The sequence below is a fragment of the Aotus nancymaae genome, unplaced genomic scaffold (genome assembly GCF_030222135.1).
Source record: "Aotus nancymaae isolate 86718 unplaced genomic scaffold, 86718_ANA_hifiasm-v0.15.2.pri h1tg000019l, whole genome shotgun sequence".
In the NCBI taxonomy this organism is placed as follows: Eukaryota; Metazoa; Chordata; class Mammalia; order Primates; family Aotidae; genus Aotus; species Aotus nancymaae.
This window is the reverse complement of record NW_026988431.1, coordinates 31,211,673-31,230,481: the sequence shown is the minus strand read 5'-3', so window position 1 is coordinate 31,230,481 and position 18,809 is coordinate 31,211,673. Positions and strand designations below refer to the sequence as shown.

At 38.6% G+C, this 18,809-nt stretch overlaps 1 protein-coding gene across 7 annotated transcripts in view; it reads right to left on the bottom strand.

The window, feature by feature from the left end:
* PPP2R3A (protein phosphatase 2 regulatory subunit B''alpha) overlaps positions 1–18,809 on the bottom strand; it is a 196,234-nt gene that overhangs the window by 20,575 nt on the left and 156,850 nt on the right. For 6 of the 7 annotated variants that reach the window (XM_064378719.1, XM_064378718.1, XM_064378717.1 and 3 more), the window contains 4 exons: positions 18,246–18,335; positions 5,565–5,740; positions 4,293–4,411; positions 1,400–1,506 (listed from right to left, as the gene is read on the bottom strand). In XM_064378719.1, coding sequence (XP_064234789.1) covers positions 1,400–1,506; positions 4,293–4,411; positions 5,565–5,740; positions 18,246–18,335 — 492 coding nt within the window. Of the gene's footprint in view, positions 1–719; positions 1,291–1,399; positions 1,507–4,292; positions 4,412–5,564; positions 5,741–18,245; positions 18,336–18,809 lie in introns of those variants that run through there. The other variant, XM_064378720.1, reaches the window with a different exon arrangement.

The following is an 18,809-nucleotide window of genomic DNA, read 5'->3' as shown; positions in this document are numbered from 1 at the left end:
TATAACTGGACAATATTTATGCTTTTACTATTGATTTTGAAGAACGTATTTATGAAAAAATAGTATTGGCCATATGATGAAACCCAGTTTGCCCTTTGATTGTGATACAGAATTTTGTCACTTTTTTTGGTTACACTTAAAATTTACTCAAATCTATAAATAATTTCCTTATACATTTCTTGCATTACTTTTATGCTTTTAAGGTCTTTATTTGCATGCAGACATTAGTTTAATATGCATTTATTTCACCCCACCATGGATAACCAACATTTTACTGACTAGCCTTTTCCTGACACATTTAACATGCTATTTTTATCATATGCTACCCATTACTATGCATAGTTTTTCTGCTTTGGCATGAATACTATACTTGCTTTAATTACTATGGCTTCATATAGTCCATCTCCCCTGTACCCCACTGTACCTTTGTTTCTTTTCATGACTTACTTCAATTCTGTGTCTTTATTATGCCATGTGAGCTTTAAAACTAGCTTACTGAGTGGGCGCGGTGGCTCACACCTGCAATCCCAGCACTTTGGGAGGCCAATGTGGGCGGATCACGGGGTCAAGAGATCGAGACCATCCTTGCCAACATGGTGAAACCCCATCTCTACTAAAAATACAAAAATGAGCTGTGCGTGGTGGCACCTGCCTGTAGTCCCAGCTACGCGGGAGGCTGAGGCAGGAGAATTGCTTGAACCCGGGAAGTGGAGGTTGCAGTGAGCCGAGATTGTGCCACTGCACTCCAGCCTGGCCCCTGGCGACAGAGTGAGACTCTGTCTCAAAAAAAAAAAAGTATGTTATATTAATGAGATTAATTGAGGCCTTTAGAGAAGTTATGACTAAGAAAGAATTGGAGGGATTGCAAAAGGAGCTACTAGAAGATGATGGGAAACAACCAGCAAATTATAAAGTTGCTGAAATGATCCAAGCAGTCGAATTCTTGGATAATTAAATTTTTTAACATGGTCCCTATATGGAATTATGCCCTGACTAGTAGAAATAACATGTAGATGTTACTTCCTGCACAAAACCATGCATAATAAAGATTTGTTTTAAACATTATCATCTTTATTATTTGAAGGCGTTTTAGTTATTTTAGCCTCCCCTTTATCTACAGAGTTTATCAATATCACTAAAATAGCAGTTTGATTGCTCAGTGATTTTGGTTTCCAGTGAAAGACGAGACTTGTTAAAGGAAATGGACTTGAGAAGACTCTATCAGGAAATGAGTGAAGATTGCCGAAAAAATATTCTTTTAACTGAAGTTGGTTAAATTATATTTTTATGCTGTTCAGAAATGGAAAAAATAGAAAAAGATTTTGTAAGGGGGTTTTAATACTCTGGACATGCGCATTCCTGTTAAAAAGTTCTACAAGACCTAGGGAAACTCACTCACCCTTCCTGGAATTGTGCTTGGGCAGATTCCTCAGCAACAAGAGTCTCATACTCCTCAGCAGCAAACCGGTCCCAGTCAGAGGGCTCAGGACCATCATTCTCAACATCCTGATTGATTGGAAACAAGAGAGCCACAAGAAACAAAAATAATCAAAAACAAAGAACTGGAGATAGATAATCACAAATGTATACTGAAAATAAATCCTACCTAAAAAATATTTCAACAGGTTTAAAAGAGGTGCTCAGGTAACACTCCTATGTTAATTTTCTACACGTCAAATGGCAAAATTATAACTGTTTAGCTGCTAGATTTTTTAGGTATAGATACCTTTTTTTTTTTTTTTTCTGAGATGGAGTCTCACTCTGTTGCCCAGGCTGGAGTGTACTGGCAAGGTCTCGGCTCACTGCAGCCTCCGCCTCCTGTGTTCAAGCAATTCTTTTGCCTCAGCCTCCCAGGTAGCTGGGACTACAGGCTAGTGTCACCATGTCCAGCTAATTTTTGAATTTTGTAGAGATGGGGTTTCGTCATGTTGGCCAAGCTGGTCTTGGACTCCTGACCTCAGGTGTCTGCCCACCTCAGCCTCCCAAAGTGCTGGGTTTACAAGTGTGAGCCACCATGCTTGGCTGATTCCAACTTTTTTTTTTAAAGAGACAGAGTCTCACTCTGTTGCCCAGTCTAGAGTGCAGTGATGTAATAATAGCTTACTGCCAGCCTCAACATTGGGGGTCAAGTGATTCTCCTGGCTCAGCCTACTGAGTAGCTGAGATTACAGGTATGCCACCATGCCCTGCTAATTTTTAAATTTTTTTGTAGACACAGGGTCTCGCTATGTTGCTCAGGCTGGTCTCGAACCCCTGGCTTCAAGTGATCCTCCTGTCTTAACTTCCTAAGTAGCTGGGATTACAAGCACAAGGCACAGCATCTGGTAAGTCTAGATTCTTTAACCTTGAAATTAGAGACGTTTCTCTGGTCCCCTCTCCTCTGGCACTGTGCACAGCAGCCACCTGGAGTGACTTGTGGTTTGCACAGGCCCGCCTGAAATGTACCTTCCCCAAACCCCCATTCTCTGGCAAATTTTTGTTGTTTAAAAGCCAACTCAGATACCATCTTGTCTGTGATATCTTCCTGGCAACAGCCCTTCTCTCCATATCACTTCCTTTTTTCTAATGTAGATGTTTTGGTTGCCACCTTTGTTCTTGTATCTCTGTCATCTTCATATATACAGTATCTCTTCAACACAGTGCCCAGAATTTATTAAGCACTTTCTGGCTAATAATGTTCTTTGTGGATCAGAACAAATATCAATAATTATACCATTTATAAAGAAAAGTAAAATTTAAAGGTAAAAATTTTAGAGCAAAAATGGTATCACAAAGAAAGTAAGTGAAGAGGGAAAAGACCACACATTTTCATGAGTTTTCTTGAATTGTATGTTTCAGATAAACTGTCTTTCCAAGCTGAACATGAGTAAGTGCTGCCGTAGGGTCTAGAGTTAGTTATGCCAAGAATAATGTTAAGTTCCTAAACAATGACCACTATTAATTACTATACTTAATTTATTTTAAGACCCCATCTCTGTCTTTTAACATTTATGAACTTGCAATGCATCACAGGCTTACAACTGGCAATATTTGGGGTTTTGTTTTTGCTTAGAGAAATATAAAGCAATGGAGCATGTTAAATTCAATGAAATAGGCTTTAAACCAGTGATAATGCAACTTGATATGTGGAGATCGGCTGCAGAATATTTGTTTTTAGAAGGTAATCTTCATAGTCTTACTACTATTTAGGTCAAACAGTTATGGAACATGTAGAAGAAAAAAGACTGCAAAAGCTTCTTAAAGTTTATTGTTACTCAACTGAAATAGTCTTCTTAACATAATTTTTACTTCTTAGAGGAATGGTAAAAAGGGGTGATATTCCATTTTTATTATTTATTTATTTTTTCTTGTATGTAACATAAGGGCAGTGGAGATTCATTTTTATTTTTAACATGGATCATATATCCAGGGTTTTCTGAGGGTCCACACGTTTTTGTGTCTAGGGAATGGTATTCATCTTTATTCAGATGTAGAATGACATTCAAAACTGATAGCCATGTATAGCAATCATTAACACTTAAAATAATAGTGTTATATTATTTTAAGGTTTTCTATCATGGAAAACTTCTAGGTTTCACTGCAATGGGGAAAGCTATTTACCATGGAATCCTGAAAGTGAATGGTACAACTGAATCAAGGCCAATATAGTTTCTAATACAGATGTGCCTACTGTTTTTTTTTTGAGACAGAGTCTCACTCTCTCACCCAGGCTGGAGTGCAGTGGCACGATCTTGACTCACTGCAACCTCCACAACCTGGGTTCAAGCGATTCTCCTGCCCTAGCCTCTTGAGTAGCAGGGACTACAGGCACACGCCACCATGCCCAGCTAATTTTTTTTGTATTTTTAGTAGAGACGGGGTTTCGCCATGTTGGCAAGCATGGTCTCGATCTCCTGACCTCATGATCCACCTGTCTCAGCCTCCCCAAGTGCTGAGATTACAGGTGTGAGCCACTGTGCCTGGCCCTGTTGATTTATTTTTAAAAGTTAGAAGGACAAATTTTTTTCAAAACTACTTGTTTGTAACGAGTTTCCAGTGTCTGTATCAGCAGATAAGCTATACAGTTCATTCAATGGAAGGTGCTTAGGCAGATGCAGGTTACCTAAACCTGATGATCAGCTGTGGAGAGACATGTGCCCTAGGTCCTTTGTTGCCTCTTTTTAGTCTTTAATGTAATGTTGTAAATGTTTTCTCTTTACTGAAATTCCAGCATGTAGACACCATTTTAATATGTAGCACACACAGCCCCTGATACTGCAGCCCTCAAATAAAAGTTAAAATTATACTGATACCTTCTGGACCGCAAAGGGATCTCTCTGTTCATGGTCTAAATATTTCTCCAGATTAAAGAAAGTGTCATAGAAGATGTGAGCCATTCTGCATCTCTTCAGATCTCTTAGAGTTATTTTGCCTACATAAAAAGAAACAAATCTGGTAAATTTCATCAAGAGCTATTTTGGCAAGACAAAAAAACTTTCACTGACGTCTAAAAGTATAGATGTATGTTTATTATAAAAGTCCTATTTTCAAAATAAAAAAATTTAATTGAGGTAAAATTCACTAACAAATTCACCATTTAAACAAATTTAAAGTGCACAATTTAGTGGCTTTTAGTACACTCGCAATGTTGTACAACCATTACCACTTTCTAGTTCTGTAACAATATCACCCCAAAAGGAAACTCTGTGCCCATCAAGCAGTTCCTTCCCATCTCTCCTCATGTGCTTTCTGTGTCTAAGGAAAAATCCTCTTTCATCCCCCAAACCCCGCTTTCATTTTCTTTTTAAAAAAGAGATGGGGTCTTGCTGTGTGGCCCAGGTTGGAGTGCAGTGGCTACTCACATGCACAATCATAACGCAATCCTCCCAGCTCAGCCTCTGTAGCTGGGACTACAGGCACACACCACCGTGCCTGGTGTAAAATCCTATTTCTTTTCTTTTTTTTTTTTTTGAGATAGGATTTCATCATGTTGGCCAGGATGGTCTTGATCTCCTGACCTCGTGATTGGCCTGCCTCAGCCTCCCAGTGTTGATTACAGGCGTGAGCCACCGCACCCGGCCTTAAATTCCTATTTCTTAAATAGTAGACTCACCATCAATTGCTACACTAAGGCTGGGCGTGGTGGCCTATGCCTGTAACCCCAGCACTTTGGGAGGCTGAGGCAGGTGGATCACCTGATGTCAGGAGTTCAAGACCAGCCTGGTCAACATGGTGAAATCCTGTCTCTACTAAAAATACATAAATTAGCTGGGCATGGTGACAGACTCCTGTAATCCCAGCTACTTGGGAAGCTGAGGCAGAAGAATCGCTTGAATCCAGGAGGTGGAGGTTGCAGTGAGCTGAGATTGTACCACAGCACTCCAGCCTGGGTGACAAAGCGAGACTACATCTCAAAAAAAAAAAATTGCTACACTAATAGTCAAGGAGAAACTTTAAACACCTCTGTACTGGGAAGCCTGGTTAGAAGACTCTGAAAAGTTAAATAATTTAGGACAATCTAGGATTCTGTAACCCGCCCCAGATACATAGGTGAACAGTGCAAATGTCCCATTGCTTGGTCTCACCATCAGTGGCTGGCTTCACTAGGTCAAGCATCTGGCACAGTAAGTCATGGAATGGCAAGGGCTCTATTCCCATGGTTTCCATCCGTTCACACTGCTCCTCATAGAAGTACTCCAGCTCATACATGGAGAGTATGCCATCCCCATCCACATCCATGCAGCGGAACCAATACTCGATGCTAGGCGATAAGGACATTCATTATCATGGGCCCGGTAAAGATCTTTTATTCATCCAGATTTACTATGTTTCTTTTAAAAGAAAAATTACATATTATGTATACTTCAGGGTTACATATAGTTTTACCAAGTTTGTTAGAAAAAATAGCATACCCCTTCTTCCCTTTATTTTTTTACCCAGAACCAACCATGTTCAACACCTGATTATTTTGCTTTTTACCTTCCTATTTTCAGATAACATGCTTATATCACTCCTTTCTTATATTTGTTGTAAGAACTGTTTAAGAACTGGGCATGGTGGCTCATGCCTGTAATCCCAGCACTTTGGGAGACTGAGTCGGGCAGATGACTTGAGGTTCAGGAGTTTGAGATAAGCCTGGCCAACATGATGAAACCCTGTCTCTACTAAAAATACAAAAAATTAGCTGGGCATGGTGGTGCATGCCAGTAGTCCCAGCTGCTTGGGAGGCTGAGGTGGGAGGATTGTTTGAGCCTGGGAGGTGGAGGGTGCAGTGAGCCAACATTACACCACTGTACTCCAGCCTGGGTGAAAGAATGAGACTCCCTCCTCAAAAAAAAAAAAAAAAAAAAACCCAAAAAACCAAAAACCAAAACCAAAAAACCAATGTATTGATTTCACACTATGAAAGATGAACTTTAGTTCTTTTACGATTTCTCACCACTTTGCCTACCTGCCCTTCTCATCCTCTTAATAAAGTTAACTTGCTCAACATTTAGAATATATAACTTTATATTTTTCTTTTATCTCTTATTTGCTTAGTTTTCTGTGTACTTGTTACTAATTCAACCCCTAAATCTCTGCTGGTTGTCTAAATCCACACTCAGTCCCATGAGGTGCTCTGTCAGCTGCATGTTCTTGATGAAGTCTTCCTTGGTTCCTTCTGACCTACTCTAATCTGGGCTACTTGGACTCTAGGCCTGGCTCACAGTTTCATCTAGGGATTCCTTTCGCCTTTGTCCTATTTCTTGTTTCTCACATTTTCCTCATTCTTTGTTTTGTGTCTTCATTATTTTGTTACTCTGTGCATTCTCCAGTAGCCTATTAAATGAGGGAGCATGGCAGGTATATTTTCTGAGATCTTGAATCTTTGAAAATGCCTTTTTTCTATCCTCTAATATGGTTGGTATTTTGGCTGGTTATAGAATTAGAGGTTGGTGGTGTTTTGCCTGCAGATTTTTTTTTTTCACTTTAGAAATGGGGTCTCACTCTGCTGCCCAGGCTGGAGTGTAGAGGCACAACATGACTCACTGCAGTCTTGAACTCCTGGACTCAAGCAATCTTCCCAAGTAGCTGGAACTACAGGTGCATGCCATGGCTAATTTTTTTTTTTTTTTTAAATCCAGATGGAGTCTCACTCTATCACTGTATTGCCCAGGCTGGAGTAAATTGGTGCAATCTCGGCACTGCAACCTCTGCCTCCCCAGTTCAAGTGAGTATCCTGTCTCAGCTTCCCAAGTAGCTGGGATGACAGGTGTCCGCCACCACGCCCAGCTAATTTTTGTGTTTTTTAGTAGAGATGGGGTTCACCATATTGACCAGGTTGGTGTTGAATTTCTGACCTTAGGCAATCCACCCACCTTGGCCTCCCAAAGTGCTGGGATTACAGGTGTGAGCCGCCACACCCAGCCTGGCTAATTTTTAATTAAAAATTTTTTTTTTTTTTTTTGTAGACACAGGGTCTCACTATATTGCCCAGGCTGGTCTCGAACTCTGGTCTCGAGGGATCCTCTGGTCTTGGCCTCCTAAAGTGCTGGGATTATAGGTGTGAGCTACTGTGCCTGGCCTTTTCCTTCATACTTTTTAAAAGTATTGATCCATATTGTCTATCAGTATTGATGAGAAGTCTAAAGCTTTATTGGTTTCTATTCCTTTGACTATAACCCATTTTGTTTTTTTCCTCTTAGAAGCCTGCAGAGGTTTCTCTGAGTTCTTGGTAGTTTGAAATATCATGATGGAGTGCCTTGTTGAGATCTAACTCATCTATTTGGCTGGGCTTTTATGAGAACCTATTCAGTTTGGAAACTACTACCCTTCAGTCTTTGAAAATTTTCATATCTCTTCCCTGCCCTTTTTTTTTTTTAAAAACTGTTATTCAGATCTACATAGCCCAGTATGGTATAGCTACTAGCCACATGTGGCCTTTTGAGCATTTGAAACGTGGCTAATCAAATTTGATGTTTTCTCAGTACAAATACAAAACTGATATATAACTAAATTAATTTGACCTATTTTTAAATTTTTCCATTGTGGCTAAATTTTATTTTATTTTATTTTTTTTGAGACGGAGTTTCGCTCTTTTTACCCAGGCTGGAGTGCAATGGCACGATCTCGGCTCACCGCAACCTCCACCTCCTGGGTTCAAGCGATTCTCCTGCCTCAGCCTCCTGAGTAGCTGGGACTACAGGCGTGCACCACCATGCCCAGCTAATGTTTGTATTTTTAGTAGAGATGGGGTTTCACCGTGTTGACCAGGATGGTCTCGATCTCTTGACCTTGTGATCCACCCGCCTCAGCCTCCCAAAGTGCTGGGATTATAGGTGTGAGCCACCACGCCTGGCCTGTGGCTAAATTTTAAACCTATGTGACTTGTACCATATTTCAATTTCTAATTATATTAAATTTTTTTGACCTGGTTCTCCAATTTTCATATCTTATCTTTATTTTCTATTGCTTCATCTTTTTTAGGGGAGGGGGTTTCTTCCTGGGAGGGTTACACAGCTTTATCTTCTAAACATTCTGTTTTCTTATTTCTGCTATTGTAGTTTTGATTGCTCAGAGCTTTTTGGTTTCCTGAATGTTCCTTTCATAAAAAGTATCATTCTGTTCGTGTCCTGTGAATATAAAATTTCTTCTCATATCTCTCTGAGGATATTAATCACTGTTTTCTTTCTTGTTAAAGATTTATTTTCTCAGAAAGTCTCTGTTTTGTCCAAGTTATCTCCTCCCCCCCACCCCACCCATTAGTGTGGCCTTTATCTTTTGTGTAAGAGGCTTTACTCAGTTATCTAGTGATCCTCTGTTCTCTGCTCATATTTGAGAGTACATGCTAAAAAGCTGATTGGAGGTTCTGATTAGTGGGTTTGTTGACTCTGGGCTTTACTGTAAAATGAATGGGCTGAGTTTTTTTCCTTGGGAATGACCCCGTGACAAATCTTCAGGTCTTTATTCTTGGGCAGGTCCATTCCCCAGAAAAGCATCTTTTAGTTTCTTGCTTGGAGGTTCAGGGCAGGTAGGCAGCATTCTGTTAGCTGAGTGAGGAATGAAGACTGGGCATCTCAGCATTCAGTATGCATACACTCATTTCATCTGTTTTCAAGATCGCATCCACATCTCAGCTGTGCCCAGTGCTCCCTAGTCCGGAGGCCCTCTGTTTTATACTCTTCAGGGAATAAAGCACCAGTTTTATGCTAGGGTAGAGGACATGACCTGAAGATCAACTGTTCATTTAAACAAACTTTCTATCAGGTCTCCTGTTTTTGGCTTTACATTTACCCCACCACCCACTTCCAAGGTTACTGGTATCCCCAAATCCTGAATGTTTGGAGGTTTTGCTGGGTATATCTGGTTGCTTCTTGGTTTTTCCCTCTGCTGGCTTGGGATTCAGGTGGTCTGCTATGTTTATTTGCTTTCCAGTTTCCAACACTTTGTTATTATCTCTTCTCCTATATCCTTTATGAAGGCAACAACAACATTCATTGGTAATAGGGAACAATATTTTTCTAAAGAACCACAAATTCATGGCAAACTGAAACTTTTCAAGGGAAGGTTCTAGGAGACTGTTGTACAAATTCCCACTTTGAAACCATATTAAGAACCACACCTTTAATGGTTTAAAAAAAATCTCCTTTGGGGAGAGAAATGTGAAAATAACTAAGTTGTAACTATTGACTGTTTTCAAGTAAGTCACATTAAGATCTGTGTGTACTTTTTCTGAGAAAGACATAGTTTACGTTATTGCAAAAAATTGAATATGTAATACTTGGAAAGTTTATTTTTTGTTTTTGAGAGAGGCTCTCATTCTGTTACCCAAGCTGGAGTGCAGTAGTGGAGTCATAGCTCACTGCAGCCTCAACCTCTTGGGCTCAAGTGAGCCTCCTGCCTCAGCCTCCAAAGTAACTGGGACCACATGCATGTACCACCACACCTGGCTAATTAAAAAAATTTTTTTTGTAGAGATTGGGTCTTCCTATGTTGCCTAGACTGCGCAAGGTCTTTTTGAGAAATATATTTTAAAAATTGTACCAACTTGATGTTTAATGTTTTTATATTAAAGAACAAAGGGGACATTCATTGGGTTTATTGAATATGAGGTAACAGGTTGGCTATGGTGAGGTTTCAGTCACATCATATCTACTCTTAGAATATAAAAGGGGCAGAATGCTGCCCCACTGTGAAACTATTCCTGATTGCGGGAAAAACCTTGAAGAGTTGCAGAGGGCTGCAATACATGTAATAACTGGTTGTTACACTGTTGTGTCTTTTTCCTTTTTTTTTTTTTTTTAAAGTAATAATGGTTTTAGTACAAAAGGGGCAGGGGACTGTCCTCTGACTGGTCTTTAAGATCTCTTGGTGTCTTGAAATTCCTCATTACTTAAGAGAACCAAAATCAAGCAAAAGGGAAGAAAGTAAATCTTGATTTTAATAAGGATTTAACAGGACTGAAGTGAAACGCAACTTACTTTACTGTGAAAAAGAAACGGAAATACTTTAGTTACTTGCATTTTCAATTAAGAACTAAGACAAACAATCTTATCGTTACAATAAATAAAGTTGAAGCATACATTTCTTTGTAATAGCCCATTAGAGAGAAAGAAAGCTAGACTGCTAGAATGCAAACAGATAGACATACTGCCTGAGTATTTGCCAAAGGCACATGATAACTGCTTTTAAATATCTGAAAGATGTGGTAGATTAATCAGATATAATTCTGTGAATATTGGAGAGCATAAGGTTCAATGAATGAAAGAGAAAAATGAAACAGGCTGCCTCAGTGGATAGTTACCTGTCCCTGAAATTTTAGCAGCAGGGGCTGGACGGATGGTTAATACATGTAGGACATGTTGAGAGGAAATTTTCTTATTAAAAGTACTGGATACTCTACACATCTACTTTTTCTATGTGGATTTGAAAAAAAAAACTTAAAAAAAGTACTGGATACTCTCTAACGTTTCTTTCAATGCAGACTTTCTGTTTTTTTCTTATCAAAGGTAACTGATCTTTTCAGAGCCTAGAAATAATGACTATTTATTGTAGGAAAGTTGGAAAACAGAACACACAAAAGGAATAACTGACCAGAGAGCACTAGTATTAAATTTCTACTATATTTACCAATATTTGGTTTTTCAAAGCGTATTAATGACAAATTATATTTCTAAAATTATAGACATAAAGAAGATTACTTTTTTTTTTTTTTTTTTTGAGACACAGTCTCGCTCTGTTGCCCAGGCTAGAGTGCAGTGGCACAATCTCAGCTCACTGAAACCTTCTGCTCCTTACCCCACACTTCAAGCGATTCTTGTGCCTCCGCTTCCGAAGTAGCTGGGACTACAGGTGTGAGCCAAGATTACTTCTTGTCCTTTCCTTGGACTGAATGAAATTAAATGCTGAGCCAGTGATTTTTTTACCCCTAATATAAACCCCTGTATGCTATTCAAGAAGAAAGTTATTGGAAATTCCATTATTGCTTAGGCAGTAACTGAATATATATTCTGTTGCATATTCAGTATACAAATTTTATTATCTACTACTGTGAAAGGCACTAGCCTAGTGCCCTTAGGTATAACAAAGGTGAATGAAATAACTGCTGTAGGTGACACCTAGCCAGATGACTAAGGTAGAAGCAGAATATGATAAAAACCAGGACAGAGAGATTAAAGGACATACCAAAAGAGGGTTTGCAAGAGTCTGTCCACAGAAAAAAACTACCCAGATACTTTCCATATCTACCTCTTACTAGGCATAGGAAAGATTCTAGATCCTAATTTCATGCAGCATTCACACAGGATTATTCACACCTTAGTGAATGTATTACTTTTTTTTTTAAAACAAAATTCAGTTTTTTCTACCCATGTAATTTATAAGCCAGAAACCCAATTTCTGCAAAGTGGTGCCTATTCCATTTTCTTAAATACGAGTTTGATTTTGATTCTATAGACAGTCTCTGACTTAGTTTGACTTAGAATTTTTTGACTTTACAATGGTGTGAAAGCCATATGCATTCATTAGAAACTGCACTTTAAGTACCAATACAATCATTCTGTTTTCACTTTCAGTATAGTATTCAATAAATTATATGAGATACTCAACACTTTATTATAGAGTAGGCTTTGTGCTACATGATTTTGTCCAACTGTAGGCTAAGATGTGTTCTGAGCACATTTAAGGCAGGCTATGCTAAGCTATAATGTTCAACAGGTTAGGTATATTAAATAATTTTTGATTTATATTTTCAAGTGATGCTGGGTTTATCAGGACGTAAACCTACTGTAAGTGGAGGAGCATCTGTATAGATATTTTTGTCAAAATTCACTATTTTCTGCTCACACTCTGCTTTAGTAAAGCAATGTAAACCACTAAGAATAACACACAGGGTACCTAATAAGTGCTACTAGAAACCAAGGAAACAAATATCAATAAGGCAAAATCAGTAGTTACTTTCTTCTATAATTGGACTAATTTTTATTCTCTTAAGCAATAGCAATTTCATGACACCAAAAGAACTCTCTTTTAGGGAGTCTACAGCCCTAGTTGGAAAGAAGAGACATGCAAATGAACGCTGTCTGGCATGACAGGCCATATATATTATAGTGATAAAGAGTCCAGGTTTGGGAGAGATACAAACCTGAGTTTGAATCCAAGCGAGGACACTTACTAGCTGCACAGTCTCTTAGAACTTCTGTTTCCTCAACTGAAAAATGGGACTACTGCTACCTCAACTCATAGTGATATGAGAATTAAATAAGCCATTACATATAAAATACTAGTCACTGGCAAATAATGGAGTCTCAATAATATCTGAAAGATGTGGTAGATTAAGCAGATATAATTCTGTGAATATTGGAGAGCATAAGGATCAATGAATGAAAGAGAAAAGGCTAGGAGAAAGGCAACATGCAAGGTAGAAAAGAAGCACCAAAGAAGGAGGTCTAAGAAAGCTTTTGACTCAAAAAACCTGTTGGTAATATTTTATGAGAATCCAGTTATGGATCTCATGATGTGAAAAGCTGATCTGAAGAGCTCCACTTCTGCTAATGATTACCTAAGTGGGATCAAGCCTTCTACTGAGGAAATTGAGGGGACCCCACATAGAAAAAAAAAACAGTTCAAAGGTGCTGGAGAATTAACAGGGCAGTGAAGCATTATGGTATCCAGATATAGAAGAAAAAAATCCAGAGAGGGGCACCTAGCATTTGGGACCATCTTTCCCTTGGGGCACCTGCAGATTCTGGAAGAGGGACCTGAAAGTCTAAGGAACTAAGGCTTGACTTACTAGTATTTTGTTAATGATTTTGGGTCTATATTCAAGAGGGATGTCAGTCTGTAGTTTTATTTTCTTGTAGGTGTTTATCTGGTTTTGTTACCAAGGTAATACTGGCTTTATAAAATGAGTTGGGAATTATTCTTCCCCTTCCTGTTTTCTGAAAAAGGTGGTGCAGAATTTGGTATTATTTCTTCTTCAAATGACTATAAGAACACAGTAAAACTATCTGGGCTGGGAGATTTCTTTTTCAGGAGGTTTTAAACTATAAATTTAATTTTCTTTAATAGATATCTGACTATTCAGGTTATGTATTTCTTCTTAGGTGAGTTTTATTAATTTGTGACTTTAAAGGAAATTGGTCCATTTCATTGAGGTCACCATATTTTTGTGGATATATGTTATTTGTAGCATTCCTTTATCACTTTGTGAATATCTAATTCCCCTTGAGTCATCCTTTTTAATCCAAGGATTGTTTAGAAGTGTGCTGTTTAATATTCAAGTGTGTGGAGATTTTCCAGTTGTCTTTCTCTTATGAATTTCCACATTAATTTCATTTTGTTTACAGAACATACTTTGTAGTATCTTAAGTCTTTCTTTAAAATAGGCTTACCGAAATATATTTCACATATAATCGTTCCTTTTAAAATGTACTATTCTCCTGAATCAAGGACCGGGGGGGAAAAATGTACTATTCTATGTTTTTTTTTTTTTTTCTTTTGGAGACGGAGTTTCGCTCTTGTTACCCAGGCTGGAGTGCAATGGTGCGATCTCGGCTCACCGCAACCTCCGCCTCCTGGGTTCAGGCAATTCTCCTGCCTCAGCCTCCTGAGTAGCTGGGATTACAGGCACACACCACCATGCCCAGCTAATTTTTTGTATTTTTGGTAGAGACGGGGTTTCACCGTGTTGACCAGGATGGTCTCGATCTCTTGACCTCGTGATCCACCCGCCTCGGCCTCCCAAAGTGCTGGGATTACAGGCGTAAGCCACTGTGCCCGGCCCTTATTCAATGTTTTTTAACATTCACAGAGTTGTATAACCATCACTACAATTAATATAGGGACAATTTCATCACCTACAAAAAGAGACTGCATACCCATTAGCACTCATTCCTCATTCCACCACAGGCTCTCCATGGACTAGGCAACCATTAACCTATTTCCTGTTTCTATACATTTGCCTATTCTGGACAACTTATATAAATGAATTCATATAATATGTGGTGTTTTGTGACTTGCATCTTTTACTTCACATAAGGTTTTCAAGATCCAATCATGTGTAGTATGTATCAGTACTTCATTTCTGTTTACTGCTGTATAATACTCGATTATATGAATATATCACATTTGTTTTTCTGGGGCTGTTCCCAACTTCTGGCTATATGAAAATGAATGTATAAGTTTTTGTGTGGATATATTTTCATATATTTTGGGTGTATACCCAGGAGTGGAATTGCTAGGTCATATGGTAACTCTATGTTTAACCGTTTGAGGAAATGTCAGACTTTTCTTAATGGCTGTACCATTTTACGTTCCTACTTGTAATGTATGAGGGTTCCAATTTCTCCACATTCTTGGCAGCACCTGTTGTTATTATCTGACTCTTTGATAACTATCTTAGTGTGAAGTGGTATCTCACTGTGGTTTTGATTTGCATTTCTCTGATGACTAATGATGCCAAGCATCTTTTCAGGTGCTTATTGGCCATGTATACATCTTCTTTGGAAAAACATCTATTCAGATCCTTTGTCCATGTTTTACATTGGGCCATCTGTTATTGAGTTGTAAGTGTTGTTTACACATTCTGGATACAAGTTCCTTATCAGATACATCATCTGCAAATATCTTTTGCCATGCTGTGGGTTGTCTTTTTACTTTCTTGATTGTATCTTTTGAAGCACAGAAGTTTTAATTTTTTTCTTTTTTTTGAGATGGGGTCTCACTCTGCCACCCAGGCTGGAATACAGTGACGTAATCTCAACTCAGTGCAACCTCTGCCTCCCAGGCTCAAGTGATCCTCCCACCTCAGCCTCCCAAGTAGCTGGGACCACAGGCACATGCCACCGTGCCTGGACAAATTTTGTATTTCTGGTAGAGATGGGGTTTCACCATGTTGCCTAGGCTGGTACTGAATTCCTGAGCTTGGGCAATCCACCTGCTTTGGCCTCCCAAAATGCTGGGATTACTGGCATGAGTTACCGCACCCAGTCAAAAGTTTATAATTTTGATGAAGTCCAATTCATCGACTTTTTCTGTTGATACTTAGGCTTTTGGCATCACATCTAAGAAAATGCTAACCAAGGTCATGAAAATTTACTCCTCTATTATTTTCTTCTAAAATTTTTATAGTATTAGCTCTTACATTTTGGTCTGTGATCTATTTAACTTTTAATTTTTGTAGTATGTGAACTAAGGGGCCAATTTAAGGTTGGTGCAAAAGTTATTGCGGTTTTTTTGCTATTGAAAGATTGCAAAAACTGCAATTACTTTTGTATCAACCTAATATTATTTTGTTATGATATCCAGTTGTCCCAGCACTATTTATTAAAAACACTGTTTTTCCCCAATTGGATTGTCTTGGCATCCAGCATCCTTGTTGAAAATAAATTAGCCATAAATGTGAGGATATATTTCTGAATTCTCAATTCAATTTCATTTATTTTTATGTCCATCATTATACAAGTGCCACACAGTCTTGTTTACTTTCACTTTGTAGTGAAATATTTTGGAATAGGGAAGTGTGAGTCCTACAATTTTTCTGTCCTTTTTCAGGATTGTTTGTTTTAGTTACTCTGGTTTCTTTTTATTTCCATAGGAATTCAAGATTCAGCTTTTCCATTTCTGGGGAAAAAAACACCAAAAAACAAAAAAAGCTTTTGACTCAAAGTAACTAGTATTTTGTTAGGAATCTGTAGATTAGTTTGGGAATTACTGCCATCTTAATGATGATCCATGAACATTGGATGTCTTCTGATCCATGAACATGAGATGTCTTCATTTCATTTAGATCTTTAATTTTTTTTTTTTTTTTTGCGATCAAGTTTTCCTCTAGTCACCCAAGCTGGAGTGCAATGGTGCAATCTCAGCTCACTGCAACCTACACTTTCTGGGTTCAAGTGATTCTCCTGCCTCAGCCTCCCATGTAGCTGGGATTATAGGCATGTACCACCATGCCCAGCTAATATTTTATATTTTTAATAGAGACAGGGTTTCACCATGTTGGCCAGGCCGGTCTTGAACTCCTGACCTCAGGTGATCTGCTTGCTTTGGCTTCCCAAAGTGCTGGAATTACAGGTGTGAGCCGCTGCACCCAGCCGAAAATCCAAAACTTTTCAAGTACCAACAAGACAATCAAAACTCATACTCAAAGGAAACAGTCACTGGAGCATTTTGGATTTTGGATTTAGGATGCTCAACTGGTAAGTATAACATAAATAGTTCAAAACCTGAAAAAATCCCAAAACTGAAACACTTCTGTATTCAAGAATTTCAGATAAGAGATACTATGCCTGTATATGAAAAAGACTACTGGCTGGGTGTGGTGGCTCACGCCTGTGATCCTAGCACTTTGGGAGGCCGAGGTGGGCAGATCATGAGGTCAGGAGTTTCAGACCAGCCTGACCAACATGGTGAAACCTTGTCTCTACTAAAAAAAATACAATACAAAAATTAGCTAGGCATGGTGACGTGCATCTGTAATCCCAACTACACAGGAGGCTGAGGCAGGAGAATCACTTGAACCTGGGAGGCAGAGGTTGCAGTGAGCCAAGATCACACCATTGTACACCAGCCTGGGCGACAAAGTGAGACTCCATCTCGAAAAAAAAAGAAAAACAGAAAAAGACTACCATATATACCAATTTTTAATAGTTTTTTTTCTGGGTATTAAAATTACTGGTATTAAAATTTATTTTTCTTCTGCTCATTCATGTTTTCTAAGTAAATTATTACTTTTGAAATGGAAAACAAAGTTATTTAAAAATAATCTAACAAGCTGTTCAAGAAATAGCTTATTTTTATTTCAACAACTTCTAAACAATATATTCAACATTTATTTATTTTTTTAGAGATTGTGTCCTGCTCTGATACCCAGGATGGAGTATAATGGCATGATCCTAGCTCACTACAGCCTCAAAAACTCCTGCCCTCAAGCGACCCTCCTGCCTCAGCCTCTCGAGTAGCTAGGACTACACGTGTGCATCACCATTCCCAGCTATTAAAAAATTTTCTGAAGAGATGGAGCCTCACTATGTTGCCCAGGCTGGTCTCAAACTCCAGGCCTCAAGTAATCCTCCTGTCCTGGCCTCCCAAAGTTCTGGCATTACAGACATGAGTCATCATACCTGGTCATATTCAACATTTAGATAACTTTTTAAACCAATATTAACATAGCTGAGTTAGTTATACCTGCAAGCACCATCAAAGACTATAACCCCTCCCTCCTTTGGTACTGAAAACAAACTACAGTGCATTATGTTACACAAAGTAGGGATAAGAAGTAAGGCATCTAAATTTTTTGCTTAAACAAGAGATGGAAAGAAAGAAATGTGTGAATTCATAAATCCTATCAAGGTGTGTCTGAAAGTGCCAAGAAAAAGCATAGACGAATTCACCTGGCAGAATGAGGATGTGTTCTTATATAATAGTCATCCACAATTTGCTTTCCCTCTCTAATGGTAAAGGTTTACCACTTAACCAGTAAGATGATAAAACAAATAATTCACAGTATCTATTCCCATATTCCACACAAATGCTTACTAGCCCTACTTGTCATCAGCTTACATGTCATTTCACCTTTGTTTCTGTGGATAATAGCACTTCTCTTGATATGCCATGAACATGGATTCAGTACCAAGACTGAGAGCTCTCAGATGGCAGAAACTAAGTCTAATTCACCTTAGTATTGCCAGGTTGAGTTGGCTACGCTAGGTATAATATGCACCACGACTTTTTCAAGCTTTGTGCATGTGTTTGGCATCTTGGCAAAGGAAACTTAGAAGTCATACCTGGTAGGATTCCTTTTGTCTTCCTCAGAGATCAAAAACCAAACAAAATCTGCATAGCTCATTCTTCCCTCTTTCTGTATGGTTTTTCCCCTGAAGAAAACACATGGTTATAAAATTTCCTGAGCAATTACTCAGAACTGTTTATCAGGATGACAGGCTAAGAAATAAAGTATTATGTCAGCTGATCTTTTTAAAAATTAGAATGCTAGATGCCTTATAAAGGGCAACTAGCATTCTGATCTTCAAAGGCCTAGAGGGCGAAACCAGAAGGCATTTGCAAATACAACGAAAAGAAATCTGATTTTTAATACAAATGTGAATAATCACTGGGATAAAATACTGTTATCTGTATTTAGATATAGGATTAATACTCATGTTAGGCATCAAAGGGAGATGCTTCAAAATATTAAGAGCTATCTATGACAAACACACAGCTAGCATTATACTGAAAGGACAAAAGCCAGAAACAATCCCCTTAAGAACAAGACAAGGATGCCCACTCTCACCACTCTATTCAACACAGTACTGGAAGTCTTAGCCAGAGCAATCAGGCAAGAGAAAGAA